Source organism: Temnothorax americanus, unplaced genomic scaffold (genome assembly GCF_048541705.1).
Source record: "Temnothorax americanus isolate GAGA-0224 unplaced genomic scaffold, ASM4854170v1 Scaffold20, whole genome shotgun sequence".
NCBI classification, from domain to species: Eukaryota; Metazoa; Arthropoda; class Insecta; order Hymenoptera; family Formicidae; genus Temnothorax; species Temnothorax americanus.
Window position 1 is genome coordinate 1,005,564 of NW_027509339.1, and position 17,007 is coordinate 1,022,570.

General features: G+C 36.4%; 3 protein-coding genes across 9 annotated transcripts; 2 read left to right on the forward strand and 1 right to left on the reverse strand.

Moving 5' to 3' along the window:
• The first annotated feature begins 111 nt into the window (after positions 1–111).
• Endob (SH3 domain containing GRB2 like, endophilin-B) lies at positions 112–6,056 on the forward strand. 7 transcript variants are annotated; one of them, XM_077406101.1, is made up of 9 exons: positions 151–312; positions 808–949; positions 1,089–1,217; positions 1,292–1,454; positions 1,532–1,595; positions 1,684–1,719; positions 2,116–2,306; positions 4,165–4,300; positions 5,645–6,056. In XM_077406101.1, the coding sequence occupies exons 1-9, from the start codon at positions 250–252 to the stop codon at positions 5,756–5,758; spliced, it is 1,038 nt and encodes a 345-aa protein (XP_077262227.1). In that variant the 5' UTR covers positions 151–249; the 3' UTR covers positions 5,759–6,056. The 7 variants fall into 7 exon arrangements, with proteins under 7 accessions (XP_077262232.1, XP_077262233.1, XP_077262227.1 ...); XM_077406104.1 differs by having other exon boundaries at positions 152–312; positions 4,165–4,321; XM_077406105.1 differs by lacking the exon at positions 5,645–6,056 and adding an exon at positions 4,466–5,421 and having other exon boundaries at positions 152–312; positions 4,165–4,321.
• A 4-nt stretch (positions 6,057–6,060) lies between these two features.
• Rps18 (ribosomal protein S18) lies at positions 6,061–7,615 on the reverse strand. The gene is made up of 4 exons (XM_077406118.1): positions 7,472–7,615; positions 6,912–7,097; positions 6,750–6,851; positions 6,061–6,279 (listed from the first exon to the last, which is right to left on the reverse strand). The coding sequence occupies exons 1-4, from the start codon at positions 7,472–7,474 to the stop codon at positions 6,112–6,114; spliced, it is 459 nt and encodes a 152-aa protein (XP_077262244.1). The 5' UTR covers positions 7,475–7,615; the 3' UTR covers positions 6,061–6,111.
• A 1,099-nt stretch (positions 7,616–8,714) lies between these two features.
• Positions 8,715–13,905, forward strand: LOC143897482 (cytochrome P450 6k1-like). Its single transcript, XM_077406179.1, has 6 exons — positions 8,715–8,900; positions 10,413–10,950; positions 11,199–11,639; positions 11,824–12,017; positions 12,251–12,551; positions 12,658–13,905. The coding sequence occupies exons 2-6, from the start codon at positions 10,425–10,427 to the stop codon at positions 12,828–12,830; spliced, it is 1,635 nt and encodes a 544-aa protein (XP_077262305.1). The 5' UTR covers positions 8,715–8,900; positions 10,413–10,424; the 3' UTR covers positions 12,831–13,905.
• Positions 13,906–17,007: the final 3,102 nt, after the last annotated feature.

The window sequence follows — 17,007 nt, forward strand, 5'->3', positions numbered from 1 at the left end:
AAATGATTTTTTGCAGCTTCAGCCGACGGTCATGAGGCATGAAGAATATCTAGATACGTCCGATCGAAAGTTCCAGTAACCTTACAGATTCCGGAAGTGCTGAGGCATTTAATGAACCCCTACACGACAAAAGCCATCGAGCGCGTGGGAGACACAGAAGAAAGGGAGGGGGGGCGAGGAGTCAGGAGAGAGAGTTTAGGTGTTTGCTGGGGAAGAGCTCTCGTGAGAGAACCGATTCGCGAGGATTCGATGGACTTCAACATGAAGAAGCTGGTGAAGGATGCGGGAGCCGCCCTCAGCAGGGTCGTGCAGGTGGGAAATCTCTCCTTTTTCTCTCCTCAACCTGGAGTCGAGGTCGAGGGAGCCCGCGCCGAGAAAACGCGCACACGACGTCGAGAGCCCGTCTCGGCGTCTGTCAACCGTTGACACTCGACGTTCGAAGGCGACAATCGTGCGCGTTCGCGCGTCATTGGACACGGCTTCCCCACGGCCGCTCCTCGTTCTTCTCGAAATCCCCTGGATCCCACACGTCCCCCGTTTAACCTAGATCCCTGACCTCGTCCCGACGCGCAACGACGTCGTCGACGTTCCGCGATCGAACGAGGACGCGTCATCCTCCTATATGACGCTATATCAGCGTTGCAACAATGTCGCGGACTTTGTACTTGACCGTAAAATCGCATTTGTTTGTGTTGGCGACTATATTACAATGACGTTAGGGATACTATATGTCGAGAGTGTTGCTATGTGTCAGAGATCGGTCAAGAAAAATTAAAAGAGCGTCGCGTTCGTTCTCATGCCTCTCAGATGACGGAGGAGACGCTGGGTACTTCGGAAAAGACCGAGTTAGACGCGCATTTGGAACACCTGGCGGAGAGAGGAAACGCCACCAAAACGTGGACGGAGAAGATACTGCGGAACATGGAAGCGGTGCTTACTCCGAATCCTGGTATATCCAATACCACTCTCGAATTAATTGGATTTTAACTTAATAAAGTATCAACCGACTTGATGTTCTATCGTTGGGTATTTAACAGTACAAAATCTTATCTGTATTTCATCATTAATTCTAAGATAACGTCTTGCAGGTAACAGGATTGAAGATTTCTTTTTTGAGAAGATCGATAAGAGGAGACCTAACAGGTTGAGCAATTTGGAGTATGTAGGCGGCGATATGATAGAAGCTGGGAATGATTTCGGTCCGGGGATAGCTTACGGTTAGTGTTAAAAGGATTCCGATATACATGTATAACGCGAAAGAGAACTTGGTGTGGGAAGATTTCGATTTTAGGTAGCGCATTAATAAAAGTCGGCCAGTGCCAGCAGAGATTGGGGCAGATCGAAAGGGATTTCATAGGGACTGCCGCTAATTGTTACATACAGCCTCTGAGGAAGTTCTTGGACGGAGAAATGAAGACTGTCAGCAAGGAAATGGCGATATTGGAAAATAAAAGGTGACGAAAGCTCCACTTATATCTCTGTCGCGCACTAAAAAAAGTATCGTCACTAATGTTATACGGTTTTAATGTAGATTGGATCTGGACGCGTGTAAAAATAGAGTAAGGAAAGCGAGGAGCATGCTGGGCCAACAGAGCGTAAGTACCGTTAATTGTCGATTTCGTTTAAAAATGTGTCCTATACGTTTACGATGTGTTCTGTCCTCCATACTGCTGCGATTTATAGGAGTCTGGCATATCACCCGAAGTGTTGCTGGATCAGGTATTGACGCAATAGTTTCGCTCGCTCTCTTGATTCAGAAAGATCCAAGCCCAATACGATCACGATAAAAAGATTTTCATTATCCATATCCACTAAGTTTTATAGACATTCAAATAGTTCCCTATCGCATACCCATTACATTGTTTGCATATTGCATTATCATAATATTCCTCGTTATTTATACAAATATATATAAGTAAATATAGATAAGTAAAAAATAGTAATAACATTGTTCAATATCGCGAAGCTACGAATTGTTTTTCTCACAATACGGATTCAATAGCGATAGCTGCGTCTCATGGCTACAGTCACTTTAGCTTCCTGACTTTATTTTAGATAACAAATATTACCAAAATACAGAAAGCAATAAATAAAATGTATACATTGCTCACTCAGGCAGAGAGGGAGCTGAGGGTAGCGCAATCGGAGTTCGATCGACAAGCGGAGATCGTGAAACTGCTGCTGGAGGGTGTCTCGAGCTCGCAGGCCGGACACTTGCGATGCCTGCACGAATTCGTGGAGGCGCAAGCACGTCATTACGCGCAGTGCCATGCCGTCATGCAGGATCTGCAGCGCGAGCTTGCCGGGTAAGTTCGCTGCCCACACTTTTTATTTTTTTTATTTTTTATTTATTATTCTATCTATTCTACTTTTCGTATTCGGCACACCGTTGTCCTCGTACAGCATATTATTATCGCAACATTTCTGTACAGCTATCCCACTTTATGGTGATCCGAGTGAGTAATGTTTGACAAACCTTGAATAGTAATATGACCGTTTAGGTATTCGATTCGCGAGCTCCGCTTCTCCTTGTAGTAACCGCGGCGGGCATAGATTTGGACAAAAAGACGCGACTAAATTTTTCACGACACAAATGTCTCGCCGTAAAGAAGATGCAGCGTTTGCGGTTTGACGAACATTACCTGTTACGGCTGGTTTCAACGAGTGCCCAGTTAACTTTGACCTTTAATCGACAGACAGCCAGAATTAAAGATAGCTAAAGTTTCAAGATAGCTTGACCTCGGTGAAGCCGGCCAGTGATCAATTATACCAGATCTAATGCCGACATGATCGCCGATTAATCGCTTTCCACATCAGCACCCTGTCCCGAGCTTTGTAACATCTAATGAGTAGTGATAGAATGCAGATTGTGTGTATTTCGTTATCTTAATTACTCCCTGCTTCCTCGGCTTTCCGCGCTATCCGTTGACGCGCGTTCTCTCCCGCTACGCTCTCTATCTCTCGCTTGCACGATTGGTAAATTGCAGGGCACGTCAACCGAGCCCTATGCTGAGAGTCAACAGCGAGGAAGTGATCGAGCTAAACCCTTCGCCCACTCTCCCCCAAAACTCGGCCGTAACCGCCGAATCTGCCGATTACGTTACCGCCACATTCGACACTGATATGAGTAAAGTTTAGTTTTCAACCCCTCGAATATGAGCGTTGAGTACGGATTATTATGAATTTCGAATCCAGTTGGTAATTAACGAATCTACGTTAGCTATCACGCAATATTCCCTTTCTAGCGACGTCCGTTGAAGTTACTTCACGTACGCGTTAAAAATCTTGGTCCCGAACTTAATCGTTACAGACTTGTTATCGAATAAATACTCTATAACGTTATATAATTGTATATTTAGGCGAAATAGAACGGACAGAGCATCCTAAACTTCTCTGTGAACGATTTACGGCGATCAGTGCGGTTTACTCTTATCTTCATCTTCTTCTTCTTCTTCTTCTTCTTCTTCTTCTTCTTCTTCTTCTTCTACCACTATTACTACCCTCTTATTGCTCTCTTATTGTTCTTGTATTGTCTTTGAGAACAATTGCTTTGGATCGCCGTAACTCGGCCGAGAATGGCCATAAATGGCAAGAGAAACTAATCCTCGGTGCTATAACAACGCTATGTAACTAAACAACGACATAATTGTAGATACATATCACGCTTTTCTTGTTTTTATACTAGGATGTCGATAATCTGTTGATAATCTGTTATATATACTGCAGGGGAGAGATTAAATTTCCGTTTTTCCCATAATATCAGGAGATATCGAGATGAATCGTGTAACGATAATGCATGTGACTGAATCGGTAAAATTGAAGACACACACACACATGCTCGCAAGAGAACAGACTAATTTGCCAAATAAAGTATCTCTAATGCAAGATTCGATCTGTCTGAATTGCATGCATATCGACCCAATTTACCACTTATCTCGCTCGCTGTTAAGTAACGATTATGTAGAATCCGGCGGTGAGGGTGTGCCTAATTAAACGTGAAACGAATGTTACAATACATTCGCGTTGTATGGCAGTGTACGATCCTCGTAAAAGTTGCTTACAAGTTTGTTTGTTTTCCTACCCTTGCGTTTTTCTCTCGTACACGAGTTTATTACAGAATATAAGATCATAGCACTATAATTCACTTGTCGTTTACCTACCCAGACTATCTGGGGGTCCCTATTACACCACCCCACCAGCCACCACCAACGCACTAGCCGAGAACGGTCAGGACAGAGCGAGAGTGTTGTGCAATTACGACGCGAGGGATCCTAGCGAGCTAAGCGTCATGCAGGACGAGGTAACGAAGTTTGTGATTTAGGTAGGCGAACAGCATGTTTGGCGCGATATTTCGAGCGAAGGGCATGAATCTGTAGTCGGATTAAGTCACAATACTCTAAGGTCACTTACTTACAGTGATTTAGTCTTTTCTTTTTTAATCACTCTGTATAAATATGTATTGTAGAGAGATTTTCTTTTGTATCTCCCTCGGACCGTGTAAGACTCGTTTTAAGGCTTAAATCTTTCGGGACTGTCGTCGACCCTTCGATTCTCGATTTAGGCTCTGAGAAGAAAAATTCGGACCCGACGCGTCCGTCCGAGAGAGATCCGTCCCGAAAGGATTAAGATACTGCCCCGAGATATGTTGAGAACTTCTTTTAGTACGCGTTATAGAGTTAAGTATTCGTTATCGTTATTATAAGTACACGTTTCAAATCGAGACGCTCGTATATATTTGCATAACTTTAAGAGCTCTCTGTTAATACTAACAACCCTGTTACTGATGCATTTATTTTCAAGCAGCTAATACGTTGTTAACTTGCAAGATATTACATGTTGTTCTCGAAAGAAAGCTTGAAAAACCCGTATTCTTACGTATCGTCAGAGAGAAAAAAAAAGGAGAATGTTGAAACTCGCGATACTCTTGCGATGCATTAATATCAATAATATTGTATGATTAATGATACATAAATCGTTCGTCAGAGAATCAATGAATATTGTACGCAATCCTTTAAAGAAATTAGTTCCTGTCTTACAAATTACAAAGCGTGATACGAAATATCGATTAATCGAATAATTAGCCCAGGAAAGTCTTTGCCTAAAAGATCTGCAGTTACAACCACATCCTGATTGTACACACTGAGTCGTATTACATTGTGCATGATAGATATTATTGTATCGTAATTTTCAATCTGTTTGAACTTCTACATTTGCTGTTTTACATTTCCTTTCTTAATCGATGTGTCGTTAGTATCACGTATTCCTCACATCTACAGATTTGTAAAATAACGCAGATACACACAGGGCATATCGCGAGCGGATCGGATCGTACTTGTGCGTGGACGAGTTATTGTATATTTATTCAAATTGCATAAATCAAGTGCATGTATCATCAAATAAATGCCTACCGTTTTACTTTGTTACGAGCATTTTATTTATTGTGTCACGACTACCATATCTTTCATGTATTGCTTTGTATACGCTTATCACGATGTGTATCTATGGTGACGCTATACATAACGCGTGCCTGTGTATTATAATCAATACGATGTACTAATTAAACCGTGTACAAAGTTATACTTTAATAAATTAAATATATCTTGAAAAAAGAGAAAGACGGGAGACACGTATGTGTTTTTTCTAGGTAATCGGTTTTTATGAAATTCCCGACGACGACGATTACTACATGGGAGTCAGAGGCAATCAACGAGGAAAGGTGCCCAAAGTATACCTGGAGACGCTTATTATACGTCGTTAATGCACTTAGAAGCTATCGTCTATTGTCAATTGCATTTCTAGAGTCAATTTAGCGCACTACTCTCTCGCCAAGTTTTTTCTTTCCTTCAGCTTATATTAATCAATATAATGACTGTCTTACTTGGCTTGAAAGATTCGTTACTTCAGGACCAAGAGGTTGATATCCCGATTTAAATAAATCACTAGTCTACGATTAAAAGCACACAAACACGATGAAATTATTCTTGTACTCAACATTGTGCCTCGCGACCGCGAGTCGGTTTTTTCTTCTCACGATTGACAACGTGTGGTCGAATAAACACATTTACCGTTTAAAGATTTATTATTAATAGTACATAATATATGTATATAAAATTACTTCTTTTTCGACACACCGACCGTGCGTCCGCGACGACCGGTAGTCTTGGTGTGCTGACCGCGTACACGGAGACCCCAGTAGTGACGCAGACCTCTGTGAGCGCGGATCTTCTTCATCCTCTCCAAGTCCTCGCGCAGTTTAGAGTCCAAGTTGGAACTCGTAAGCTGCAAAATGATACATACGCATAAAGTTTTAAAAATACCCCGTGACTTTTTATCGACAATAGCATAAAATTATATGTAAATTTTTTGTTGCACTCGTACCTCTTACTTTAGAGAATAAGGAATTCTATTAAGAGCGGTAAAAATGTACAGCAGTGCAGTTGCTATTGCACAAGCTACCAGCTGAACGTACAATGAACATTTGCACGATCAGTCGTGAATTTGTGCGATGGAATTTGTATGATATATCACAAAGATAGACAAATGACTGTTGTAAATCACCTCTGTAACTTTATAACATATCTTTACGTCTTAGTTGATTCTCAATAAATACTATTGCTCGGTTCTACATATGTGAGAAATATATTTCTCTTCAGTGTATGATTTTACATTTTACATTTTTCGACAATAAAGCCTACGTGTTTCAAAGAACCTGATCTCTCTCTTTTTTTTTTAATTAATAGTTAACGTACCTGCGAGTACTTTCCATCGACGATGTCTTTCTGTCTGTTGAGGAACCAATCGGGAATTTTGTACTGCCTGGGGTTGGCCATGATAGTGACGATTTTCTCGACCTGAAATTATTTTCAGTACATCAGCAAAGGTTCGCACGAACGTAAAATGGCAAGACTCACCTCCTCCTCCGAGCACTCTCCGGCTCGCTTGTCCAGATCGATGTCTGCCTTCTTCAAGACGATGTTGGCGTAACGACGACCGACACCCTTGATCGCGGTCATGGCGAACATGACCTTCCTGTTACCGTCGATGTTCGTGCCCATGACACGAAGAATGTGCTGGAACTTCTCAGGAATTACGAGCGACTGGAAAACAGGAATCCAACGTGGTTATGTGTACGCTAACCTCAACCGCGACGCGCGACAATCCGCGAGCCGTTCAACGAATTTTCGCCCGTCGCGCGGAACACCGAATAGTTGGATCTTCGCGGTCATCGCGAAAGTGTGCTCGACTGAGAAAATTAAAGTCGCGAAATATGCAACGTCGGGAGGTTAGGGACCCGGACGCGTCTAACCCCCAAATGTCGGCACGTCAATTTTTCTCGCAACGTTCATCGAAATATTTCCTGAGACGGATTCAGAATCGACAGCTTTATCATCCCGCTCGGGCGTTTGGCGCGTATCGTGCAAGATTCCGTGGAAAAGCTTGGATTTTGAGAGGGATTCGCGCGGACACTCACCATCTTGCCGTGATGCTTGACACAAAAGGACGGAGAGGGGTGAGAGGTAAGAGAGAGGAATGGGAGAATGGAAATGGAGATTCGTGAAACTGGACTCTCGTCACTCGTGCCACTCGTGCTTTGTACATATATCGATTATCGAAAATGGCGCGCATTGCGGCTTTTTTTAAGTGACAAACGTGACATTTTATTTTACTGGATATCACAATCACAGACGCGCGCTCGCGCGCGCTATTTACCTTGATTATTAATTATTATACAATTATTATTATACTATTAACTCCTTAAATCCTACATATATATAAATTAAAATTTTAAATTTTAAATTTAAATAATTTAAATATCCTCTCTGATATATATGACCTGTTTTAATCTGATGTGATTACATCCGATAGAAACAGATCAACCTATAGAGGCCCACCACCACCCCCGCCAATTTCGATCGGCGGTCCTCTTTTATTTACAATACGTTTTTTTTTTACATTTTTATCATTTATTTTATTTCGCTATATATTTTTTTTAAATACATACAACGTTATATATAAAAAGGAGTTACATTACAAAATTAAAAATATAAAGTGTATAGAAAAATTTTATTATACAATTTACTTTACATAACATATACACATACATTATAAAAGTTACATTAGAAAATTTAAAATGTAATATGCAATAAAATTAAAAAAATTATATACAATATATTTCTTTTCAACGTGTAATTACATATATGCAACATTCGGTATGCGTACAATAATACGAAATTCTCATAATGTAAAACACGTGATTATTATATGACATTTCTTATTAATTATATTGAATAACAATTTTAAAGTTTATTTTAATTTATTTAATTTCCATGAGCAACTATATACGATTGAGAAGATTGTTAATAAATTTATTACTAATATTTCTCAAAGGAGACTGTTAATTATTGGCATGCTATACAGAATTTACAGTTTCGAAGTTTCCTTGTTTGCCAAAATATTAGAGACTACCCTCTAGTTTTAAAAGTTTAAAACATAGATCAAATAAGCAAATAAACTTTGACTGAGATAACATTAACATCCCAGATAAATTCTACATTAAAAAAAGTATCTCTGAAATGTTTTACATTAAAGGGCAAAATAATGGCATTAACCTACAAGAGGATACATTAAATCTTTGTAATGATTATTCACCGAAAGACTCCCACATAACTGACATCTTCTATTTGTCTTTATTTATTGTCTTGTTTTATTTATTGACAAGTTCCTTTCCTTTATATACATATAATGCTTCATCATATTAGATTAGTATCCTTTTCACCTTGTAACCGAAGCTAAATTATCAGTCGGTGTGCCAATCTTACACAGAAAGCATTGTCTGCTCGTATATCGAATTTGAACACTATTGCGAAGTAACTATTATATATTGCGAAGTCGACTGTTTGGTAAGTAGATTACACATTATCATATAACACACTTACGAGTTACTATTTATTAGATAATTCCTTTGATCTTTTTTCTCTGATTTATAAGTCAGCAGTCAATGCCACGGGTGATTTTGTTCATAGCGTCCTGACCACCGATTTAAAGTATATTTCCACTTTATATGCATTTATTATTGACGACTCGTTTTAAGATCATAACCGAATTTTAAAACGTTACAAAGTTTACATAATTAAAAATTATATAAGACGATAGAGCTAGTGAACAAAGCTAAGTATAAGTACTTAAAATATGTATTTTATAAATTAGTAAACTGAAAAAACACGAACGTTTCGTCCTTCAATACGATCATCTGCAGTGCGCGATATACGGATAAGAATTATCCAATGAAAAATAGACGATTGTTGAAAATTCCAACGAAAAAATACTTAAATTAAAATCTTACATTATAATTAAGAATTGAGCCGATAAATTACATACGTAGTATCTGACCTTATTGAGAACCTCTTAATGTCTTTCAATAAAGTCAAATACACGTGTAATTTATCGGCTCAATTCTTAATTATAAAAAAAAAACTTAATTAAAAACCGATATATTAATTCAAGTTTTTCAGTTGGAATAATTCTTGTCGGTATATTGCGCACTGAAGATGATCGTATTGAAGGTCGAACATGTGTTTTTTCAGTTTACTGAAATACATATAATACATATTTTAAGCACCTATATACCCAGCTTTGTTCACTACCCCTATCCTCTTATATTGTTTCAAATTTTAATTGTTACATTGAAGAGAGTCTAAAGCTTGAGACCAAAACGTCTGTAGTTTGTATTTATGTATGTGTTAAAGTTAATTTTTGTATTTTATATCTCTCGCTTTAACAACGGCATTTTGCTCTTATTTTCCTTAAGCTTGGAATATGATATACCTTATAACGAGCGTATTTCTTATTTTTGTTCAATTTTTATACATTCACTTTATGCTCATCGGAAAGCTTAAGATTATTTAATTTACCCATCACCGCGCCGCTGAATAAGATGGCTCAAAATTGAGCCGAAACGTACACAATTTGTATTAAATTATTAATTAAATATCACATAACGTTAACTCACGCACAACTAATCGCGTTAGACTTTCAAAGCCTATACTTTTTTCGTTACCGGTTAATATTCTTTATAGAATCAGATACGCGTAGCTGAAACGCATATAAGAATTAAACTAAATCGAATTCCGCGGGCAGTTAAATTACAAACATCGCGTTAACAAAACAGTTTGGAAATTAATAGAATCAAATAATCATCCATGTTACAACTGCAGATATCCAGAAAAAATGATTTGTGTCTTTGTTAAATAGCAATTGCCCATATTTTTAGACTTCCCAAAAACATTTTTTAAAATATCAATTAACCATTATTTTCTTTTAATGATATACTAATATCTCCTCAATCTCGTAAATTATTAAAATATTACATTCTCTTTAACTATACAAATGTAATAAGAAACATATTTTCATAGAGAAACTGCGAAATGGCGCTCATAACGAAGTACTGGATCCCGGATGGCATCATAATTCTCATAACTCTCATTGTAATCGCTTACAATGCTTACCTTTACATAACTCGCAATTTCAAGTACTGGGAAAAACGAGGTGTTCTGCAAATACCGCCAACGCCATTCTTTGGCAATTTCAAAGAGTGTCTATTCCTGAAGAAATCCCCATCATACTTTTTAAAAGAACTCTACGAGCGAAAGAAGGATGTACCTTATATAGGTTTCTACATTTTTAACAAGCCCTTCTTGTTGCTTCGCGATCGCAAAGTCATTCGGCACGTCCTCACAGCAGATTCTAATTTTGACAATCGATACTCCTCGGCCGATCCAAAGGATCGTGTTGGTTACGCCAATCTCTTCTTCACGAGAGAAGATCACTTTAAATGGAAAGACAAAATAATGCAATTTTTTTTTAACGATGATGTACAGATGTATGGATTTGACCTGATGCTAAAATGCGGAAAGCATTTAGATGAATATCTTGACTCATTGGAATTAAATGGTAAGTTGGAGGATATATTATGAAATCCTTGAAATTAAGAAATGTAACAAGACGAGGAAACAAGATAAAGACTGTGACTATAATTACAATCATCTGTAAAATTTTTGTAGTATTAAGATATTTTATGTTACTCTAATGCATACGTAGATGTTTGCTCCTCTTCTATAATAATATTATAAAAAAATGCGAAAATCAGTATAATATCTGCAGGCTAAACAGATTTAATCAACTGATAACATTGCCGGCAGGTAATGGACAAATAGACGTAATGGACGTAAGTACAAAATTTACCATGGATGTAATATGGAGCATTGCTTTTGGACGCGATGACGTGAACACGTTTCAAAATCCAGACTCCGATTATAGCAGACATGCCAAAACGATGTTAGAAAATAATTATAGGCGCACTTGGAAAATGCTCGCAATATTCTTTCTACCAAATCTAACTCGTTTTCTTAAACTAAAAGTGTTTGGTAAGAAGACAACCGATTTTATGCGCAAAATTTTTTGGGAGACAATGCTGGATCGCTATAATTATATATCGGCATGGGACGAATCTGAGTATCCTCCGTATCCTCACATTCCTCAAATCGATCCTCACCCGCGCTATTATAAGAGATACGACCTCATCGATATTCTAGTCGACATCAAGTGGAATAATCCTGGATGGAGATACGTTGAAAAATTCAGTAAGCGAAATAATTACGTTGACATAATTTATATAAAAGAATAAATAAAGATGTGTAACATAACGGCTTGCGATAACAAAATCAGAGTAACCGTCATGTTTGATCAATAATCATGAGAAACGAATTTATTCACGGCAAGTAACAAAAGTTTTTTTTAGAACTTTATAGATGAATTAAATTTCAGGACTTGGACATGTCGAAGAGGATGATCTTTTGGCACAAGCATCTAGTTTCTTCTTATTTGGTTTTGAAACCATCTCAACGACTGTGGCCTTCGCGTTGTATGAACTCGCATTGCAACCTAAAATTCAGAACATTCTAAGAAATGAAATACTCCAGGTACTGAAGAAATCCAATGGAAGAGTTACACATACCATGGTATGCGACTATCATCCGCTGAGTCTCTTTCGTAATTTTTTTATTTTTGTAAATTATTTTTAGTGATATATATTTTTAAATTTAATTGTATATACATTTATGACTTATAATGCAAAGAAATAACTATTTAAGTCACAGAAAATAAACTAAAAATCAAGATAAAGTCTTATTTGACTATTTGTAATTGTAATTTAAATGAAAAATTATTTTTATACATTGTTTATTATTACCAGATGGAGCCAAACTCACTGTCATTTCCGTATCTCGATATGGTGGTCTCAGAAACTTTGAGAATGTACCCGCCATTGGGATTCCTAAATTACATGGCTAAGAAAAATTATAAAGTGCCGGAGCACAATCTCGTAATTGAGGAGGGTACGCCGGTTTTCGTTTCGTTACTTGGCCTACACTATGATTCAAAATATTTCCGCAATCCTAATATATTTGATCCGGAGCGATTTAACGAGAAAAACAAACGTAACATACCGAAAGACGTCTATATCCCATTCGGAAGAGGCGTACGTTATTGTATGGGTAAGAAAATCGATTTTAATATAATCTCTATATACATTAAGATATTTTTTTCAGTTCTTCTTCATCAACATAATATAGACTATATACACTTATATATATTTTGTAGCCGAGAAATTCGGACTTGTTCAAACGAGGTTAGCCCTGCTTAAGATATTGAGTAAATACAAGGTGACACGGTGCGAGAAAACTTCGATACCAGTAAGAATTGATCCAAGAGGACCCATGACAGTGCCATTAAATAATGTATTATATCTCAAGGTTCAGAAAATTAACCCTTAGGGGCCTGTGTACATAATTATGTACATTCAAAAAAGAGAACTAAAAAAACTAAAAAAACTAAACAAGCTATAAAAGCTAAAAAAACTAAAAAACTTTTATCAGGGACGTCTTTTAAAGTTTCTTGCACAATAGGCGATAGCGACAGCGACAAGGTTGCCCCGACAAAGCTATATATACCTTTGTCGGCAACCTTGTCGCTGTCGCTATCGCTATCGCTATCGCCTATTGTGCAAGGGGCTTAAGACTATCTTATAAATTATAACATTTTAAGGGGCTATACATCCACCTAGAGGCCCGAAAAATAGGTCAAAATTCAGATTTTCTTTTTCAGAAACAATTTTTTGATCAACATTTTTTTTAAAGCTCTCAAAACATGTATCTTTGAGTACAAAAAAAATTTGTTTCATTTCCACTAATCGTTTCTAAAAAAAAACTGAATTTTGACTTATTTTTCGGGCCTCTAGATGGATGTAGCCTTATATAATCCAACGGGATCGATGTGCGGCCCCTAAACGGTTAATACTAATGCTATTTTAGAACAAAATACGTTTTTAGTCAAAATAAATATACAATTAGCCTTTTACTTTAAGGACGCAATCAGTGTTTTGATAAGAAATCTGTATGATTAAATATAAAAATTAATTAGAAATATAAATATGTTATGCTGGATATTCTATTTTTTTACGTTTTAAAAATTAATTTTTAATATTAACTAGATATCACAATCACAAACGCGCCCTATGCGCGCGCTATTTAGCTTTAATATTATACAGTTACTATTATTAACCCGTTAAATTTTTTATACATATACATATATAAATTAAAATTTAAAATCTCTAAGTGTCCTTTGATATATGTAACTTGTTTTTATCTGATTACATCCGATGAAATAGATCAATCTATAGAGGCCCACCACCACCCCCGCCGATTCTGATTGGCGGTCCTCTTTTATTTACAATGTTTTTTTTTACACTTTTATCATTTATTTTATTTCGCTATTTTATTTAAAATAAAAGAGTTACATTACAAAATTAAAAATATAGAGTGTATAATATACAGAAAAATTTTATTACAATTTACTTTACCATATACACATACAACATTATAAAAGTTACATTAGAAAATTAAAAATATAATATGCAATAAAATTATATACAATATTTCTCTCTTTTCGACGTGTAATTACATATGCAACATTCGGTATGCGTACAATAATACGAAATTTTCATAACGTAAAGCATGATTATATGACATTTCTTATTATTAATTATTGAATAACAATTTCAAAGTTTATTTTAATTTATTTAATTTTTATGGGCAACTCTCTCTCTCTCTCTCTCTCTATATATATATATATATATATATATACGATCAAGAAGATTGTTAATAAATTTATTACTAATATTTCCCAAAGGAGACTGTTAATTATTGGCATGCGATGCTATACTATATTTTGCGAGACTAACAAAAACTATTGACTAATACGCGAAAAAATAGAGAAAATTTCGTTCTAATAAGGCAATATGATCAATCTCAAAAATACACATCGACGAATGAAACGATTCCGAGTAAATTGAACGTAATGTAATTAATTGCATTTATAAATTCTAATTCCTGTTTTTTACTTTCAACGGGAACTAATTTAAAAAAAACCACGAGAAAAAATCGCGTTATCGCCGCGTTCAGTATATAGAGGATAACTGGCTCAATGATTTGACCAGATTTTTCCGCCGAGTGGCACTGGCACACCGGGTAGTATCCGACACATCAGGGAAGAACAATAATTCGCATAATGGAAAGCGAGCTGTACTCTGTTTCTGTCGTGTTCAGATGGGATCAATCTACGAAGGAAAGTTAAGTGATCCGTTGAACACCAAAGGACCGTTGCAGGAGGAAACGAATCTCGGATCTTCCCGACTGCTCCCGACAGCGCGGTCATTTCGGCAGCGAGTTAACGATTATCACCTCCTTCCAAATATATTTGCATAATGCAAGTATTATGCAATCCCCGAATGTTTTCGTAATAATTTAATTGGTATTTATCATAACTCCTTACAAGATTAAAATTCGCGTGCTAAAATATATTCTTCCTTTATTAAAAAATAAATACATTTTTTATTACACAAAAAATATGGATAGAACAATTCCTATCAAAGAGTGATTACAAATAATTATATTTAGAAATAAAATACATACGTATAGTTTTTGTCGTAGTTTATCATATGTGCGAGTACGAAAGATCTCGGGTACCGACTGTTCGAGATGAATCGAACCGATAACAGTGAGATTTCAATTAATTTTGTCATTTTTAATTTTTCTGTGATATTTAATTGTAATCAAGAAATTAAGTAGGATTATCTAAATATTAAATGTAACATTTAGATAATTAGAATTGTCAAAATCTTACTGATATCAGGGTATCCAATCGATTCGTCTCGAATTTATTAAGTGCCCGCACATTTTTAGTTACGTTCATCACAATATCATGGTACCTAATTTGTTTCAATGAGTATACGAATCCCCTTTTCATATAAAATTTTATCAAATAAATAAGTTATATAAAAATTTCTTGCGTAATATCTCATACATTAATTAAATAACTTGAAAATATATTAAATAACCTGAAAGATTAAAAAATTAATTAAAGTTCTGGAATGACAAAATGTCCATGCATTTTCCTTCTCAGAATGTTTTTTACACACAGAAATAAACAATTTTACAAAGTTTTAAGAAAATCGGAGGAGAGAGCGTTATACTAAACATTTACCGTAAATTTTTATTTTAATCATACTTACATAATAAGCCAATCGTTCAAATATTTGTGTCGAAAATTTTATGTCAATAGTCGGTAATGTCAATAATCTTTGATAATGCCAATTTATACCGGTATATATTAAAGACTCCGTCGATAATCACACAAATTTACTCAGGGTCGATAATTTTTAAGGTAAAGTCGCCCTGTTATTACGAATTTAACCGAAGATGTCGCTATACCCATTGAAGTAGGCACGAACAGGTTGCGTTTTCTTCAGGACTAGTGTAAATATGTCGCGTCTTTTTACTTCGTATAATATGGTATAATTCGTATAACAATCATAAAAAGAAATTGTGAATTGCAATTCGATTTGGACATTCCGACTCCTTAGTTTTAGGTAATATATTCTACTTCGTTTTTTTTTTACGTAAAATGTCACGTTATAGAGAAACCGAATACTTTACTCCTTAGCTTTGGGCAATATATATTCTACTTGGTTTTATCATTACGTAAAATAGCAACGTATAGAGAAACCGAATACTTTCACAATTTTAATGTAATACAATTTTATATGATATTTAATATCGAGCATAACCTATATATATAAGACGAAAAATCGATCCCAAACTCGAGCGTCATTATTAACTTTTTTATATATAAAACTGTACTATATTATTCTGTTCGAGTTCGAGAGGCATACGACGTGTAGAAAATTCACGGAATTTTGTACTCCCGTATAGGAGAAATAAACTAGAACTACCCTCGTGGAGGGAAAGTAGGAGGAGACAGGAAAGAAGGACGTCCCAGCTTCTCCGCCGCGGGGTCGTAAAGCGAGGAGAATGTCGTCTTTAAAATGGCGTGGCTATAATATTATAGAAGGCCTTCCTAAGGCGTTCCTACAAGCTTGTGATGTGCCTCGGTGTACAATATTGGTCAAAAGAACGAAAGAAAAAAATTATTGGAGAAAAAGCTCCACCGTATACTTTCTAAATAATGAAGCGCATCATGGGTCTGGTCGGGTAGCCGCACCCGAGTAGAACGGTAAGTCACAATTGTGATTAATGACGACTTTTAAGCCATTAAAAAGAAATATATACTGTGTTGTAAATTCGTAATGTTAAATTATCCTCAATATGAGTCATTTTTGACTATTTCAATAGGCCTTCTTGTACAATTCATCTTTTCTTTTTTTCTCTCTAACGTGAAAAGAAAAAGAGGAAAGATGAACCGTGCAAGAAGTTTAGCTAAAACCAACAGGCCTAGTATGTCATTTTAACTAAAGCAATGGAGCACGGCTGCGTTTGGAAACGTCGGAAGGTAACAGGTCTCTTCTCCTTCTAACTCGCCGAGATAGAAAGAGAAGGGAGTATACTCGTGTGCACTCGGGTGACGTATCCGAACGCAGCCTATATGGAGTTAAAA

Coding starts and splice junctions, on each gene's coding strand:
- LOC143897482 (XM_077406179.1), top strand. CDS start 10,425: ATGGCGCTCATAACGAAGTACTGGATCCCGGATGGCATCATAATTCTC. Junction 10,951..11,198: donor TGACTCATTGGAATTAAATG/GTAAGTTGGAGG, acceptor CATTGCCGGCAG/GTAATGGACAAATAGACGTA. Junction 11,640..11,823: donor GAGATACGTTGAAAAATTCA/GTAAGCGAAATA, acceptor ATTAAATTTCAG/GACTTGGACATGTCGAAGAG.
- Rps18 (XM_077406118.1), bottom strand. Junction 6,852..6,911: donor GAGAGTGCTCGGAGGAGGAG/GTGAGTCTTGCC, acceptor AAATAATTTCAG/GTCGAGAAAATCGTCACTAT. Junction 6,280..6,749: donor TCGATGGAAAGTACTCGCAG/GTACGTTAACTA, acceptor ATCATTTTGCAG/CTTACGAGTTCCAACTTGGA.
- Endob (XM_077406106.1), top strand. CDS start 112: ATGAACCCCTACACGACAAAAGCCATCGAGCGCGTGGGAGACACAGAA. Junction 1,218..1,291: donor CGGTCCGGGGATAGCTTACG/GTTAGTGTTAAA, acceptor TTTCGATTTTAG/GTAGCGCATTAATAAAAGTC. Junction 1,596..1,683: donor GCATGCTGGGCCAACAGAGC/GTAAGTACCGTT, acceptor TGCGATTTATAG/GAGTCTGGCATATCACCCGA.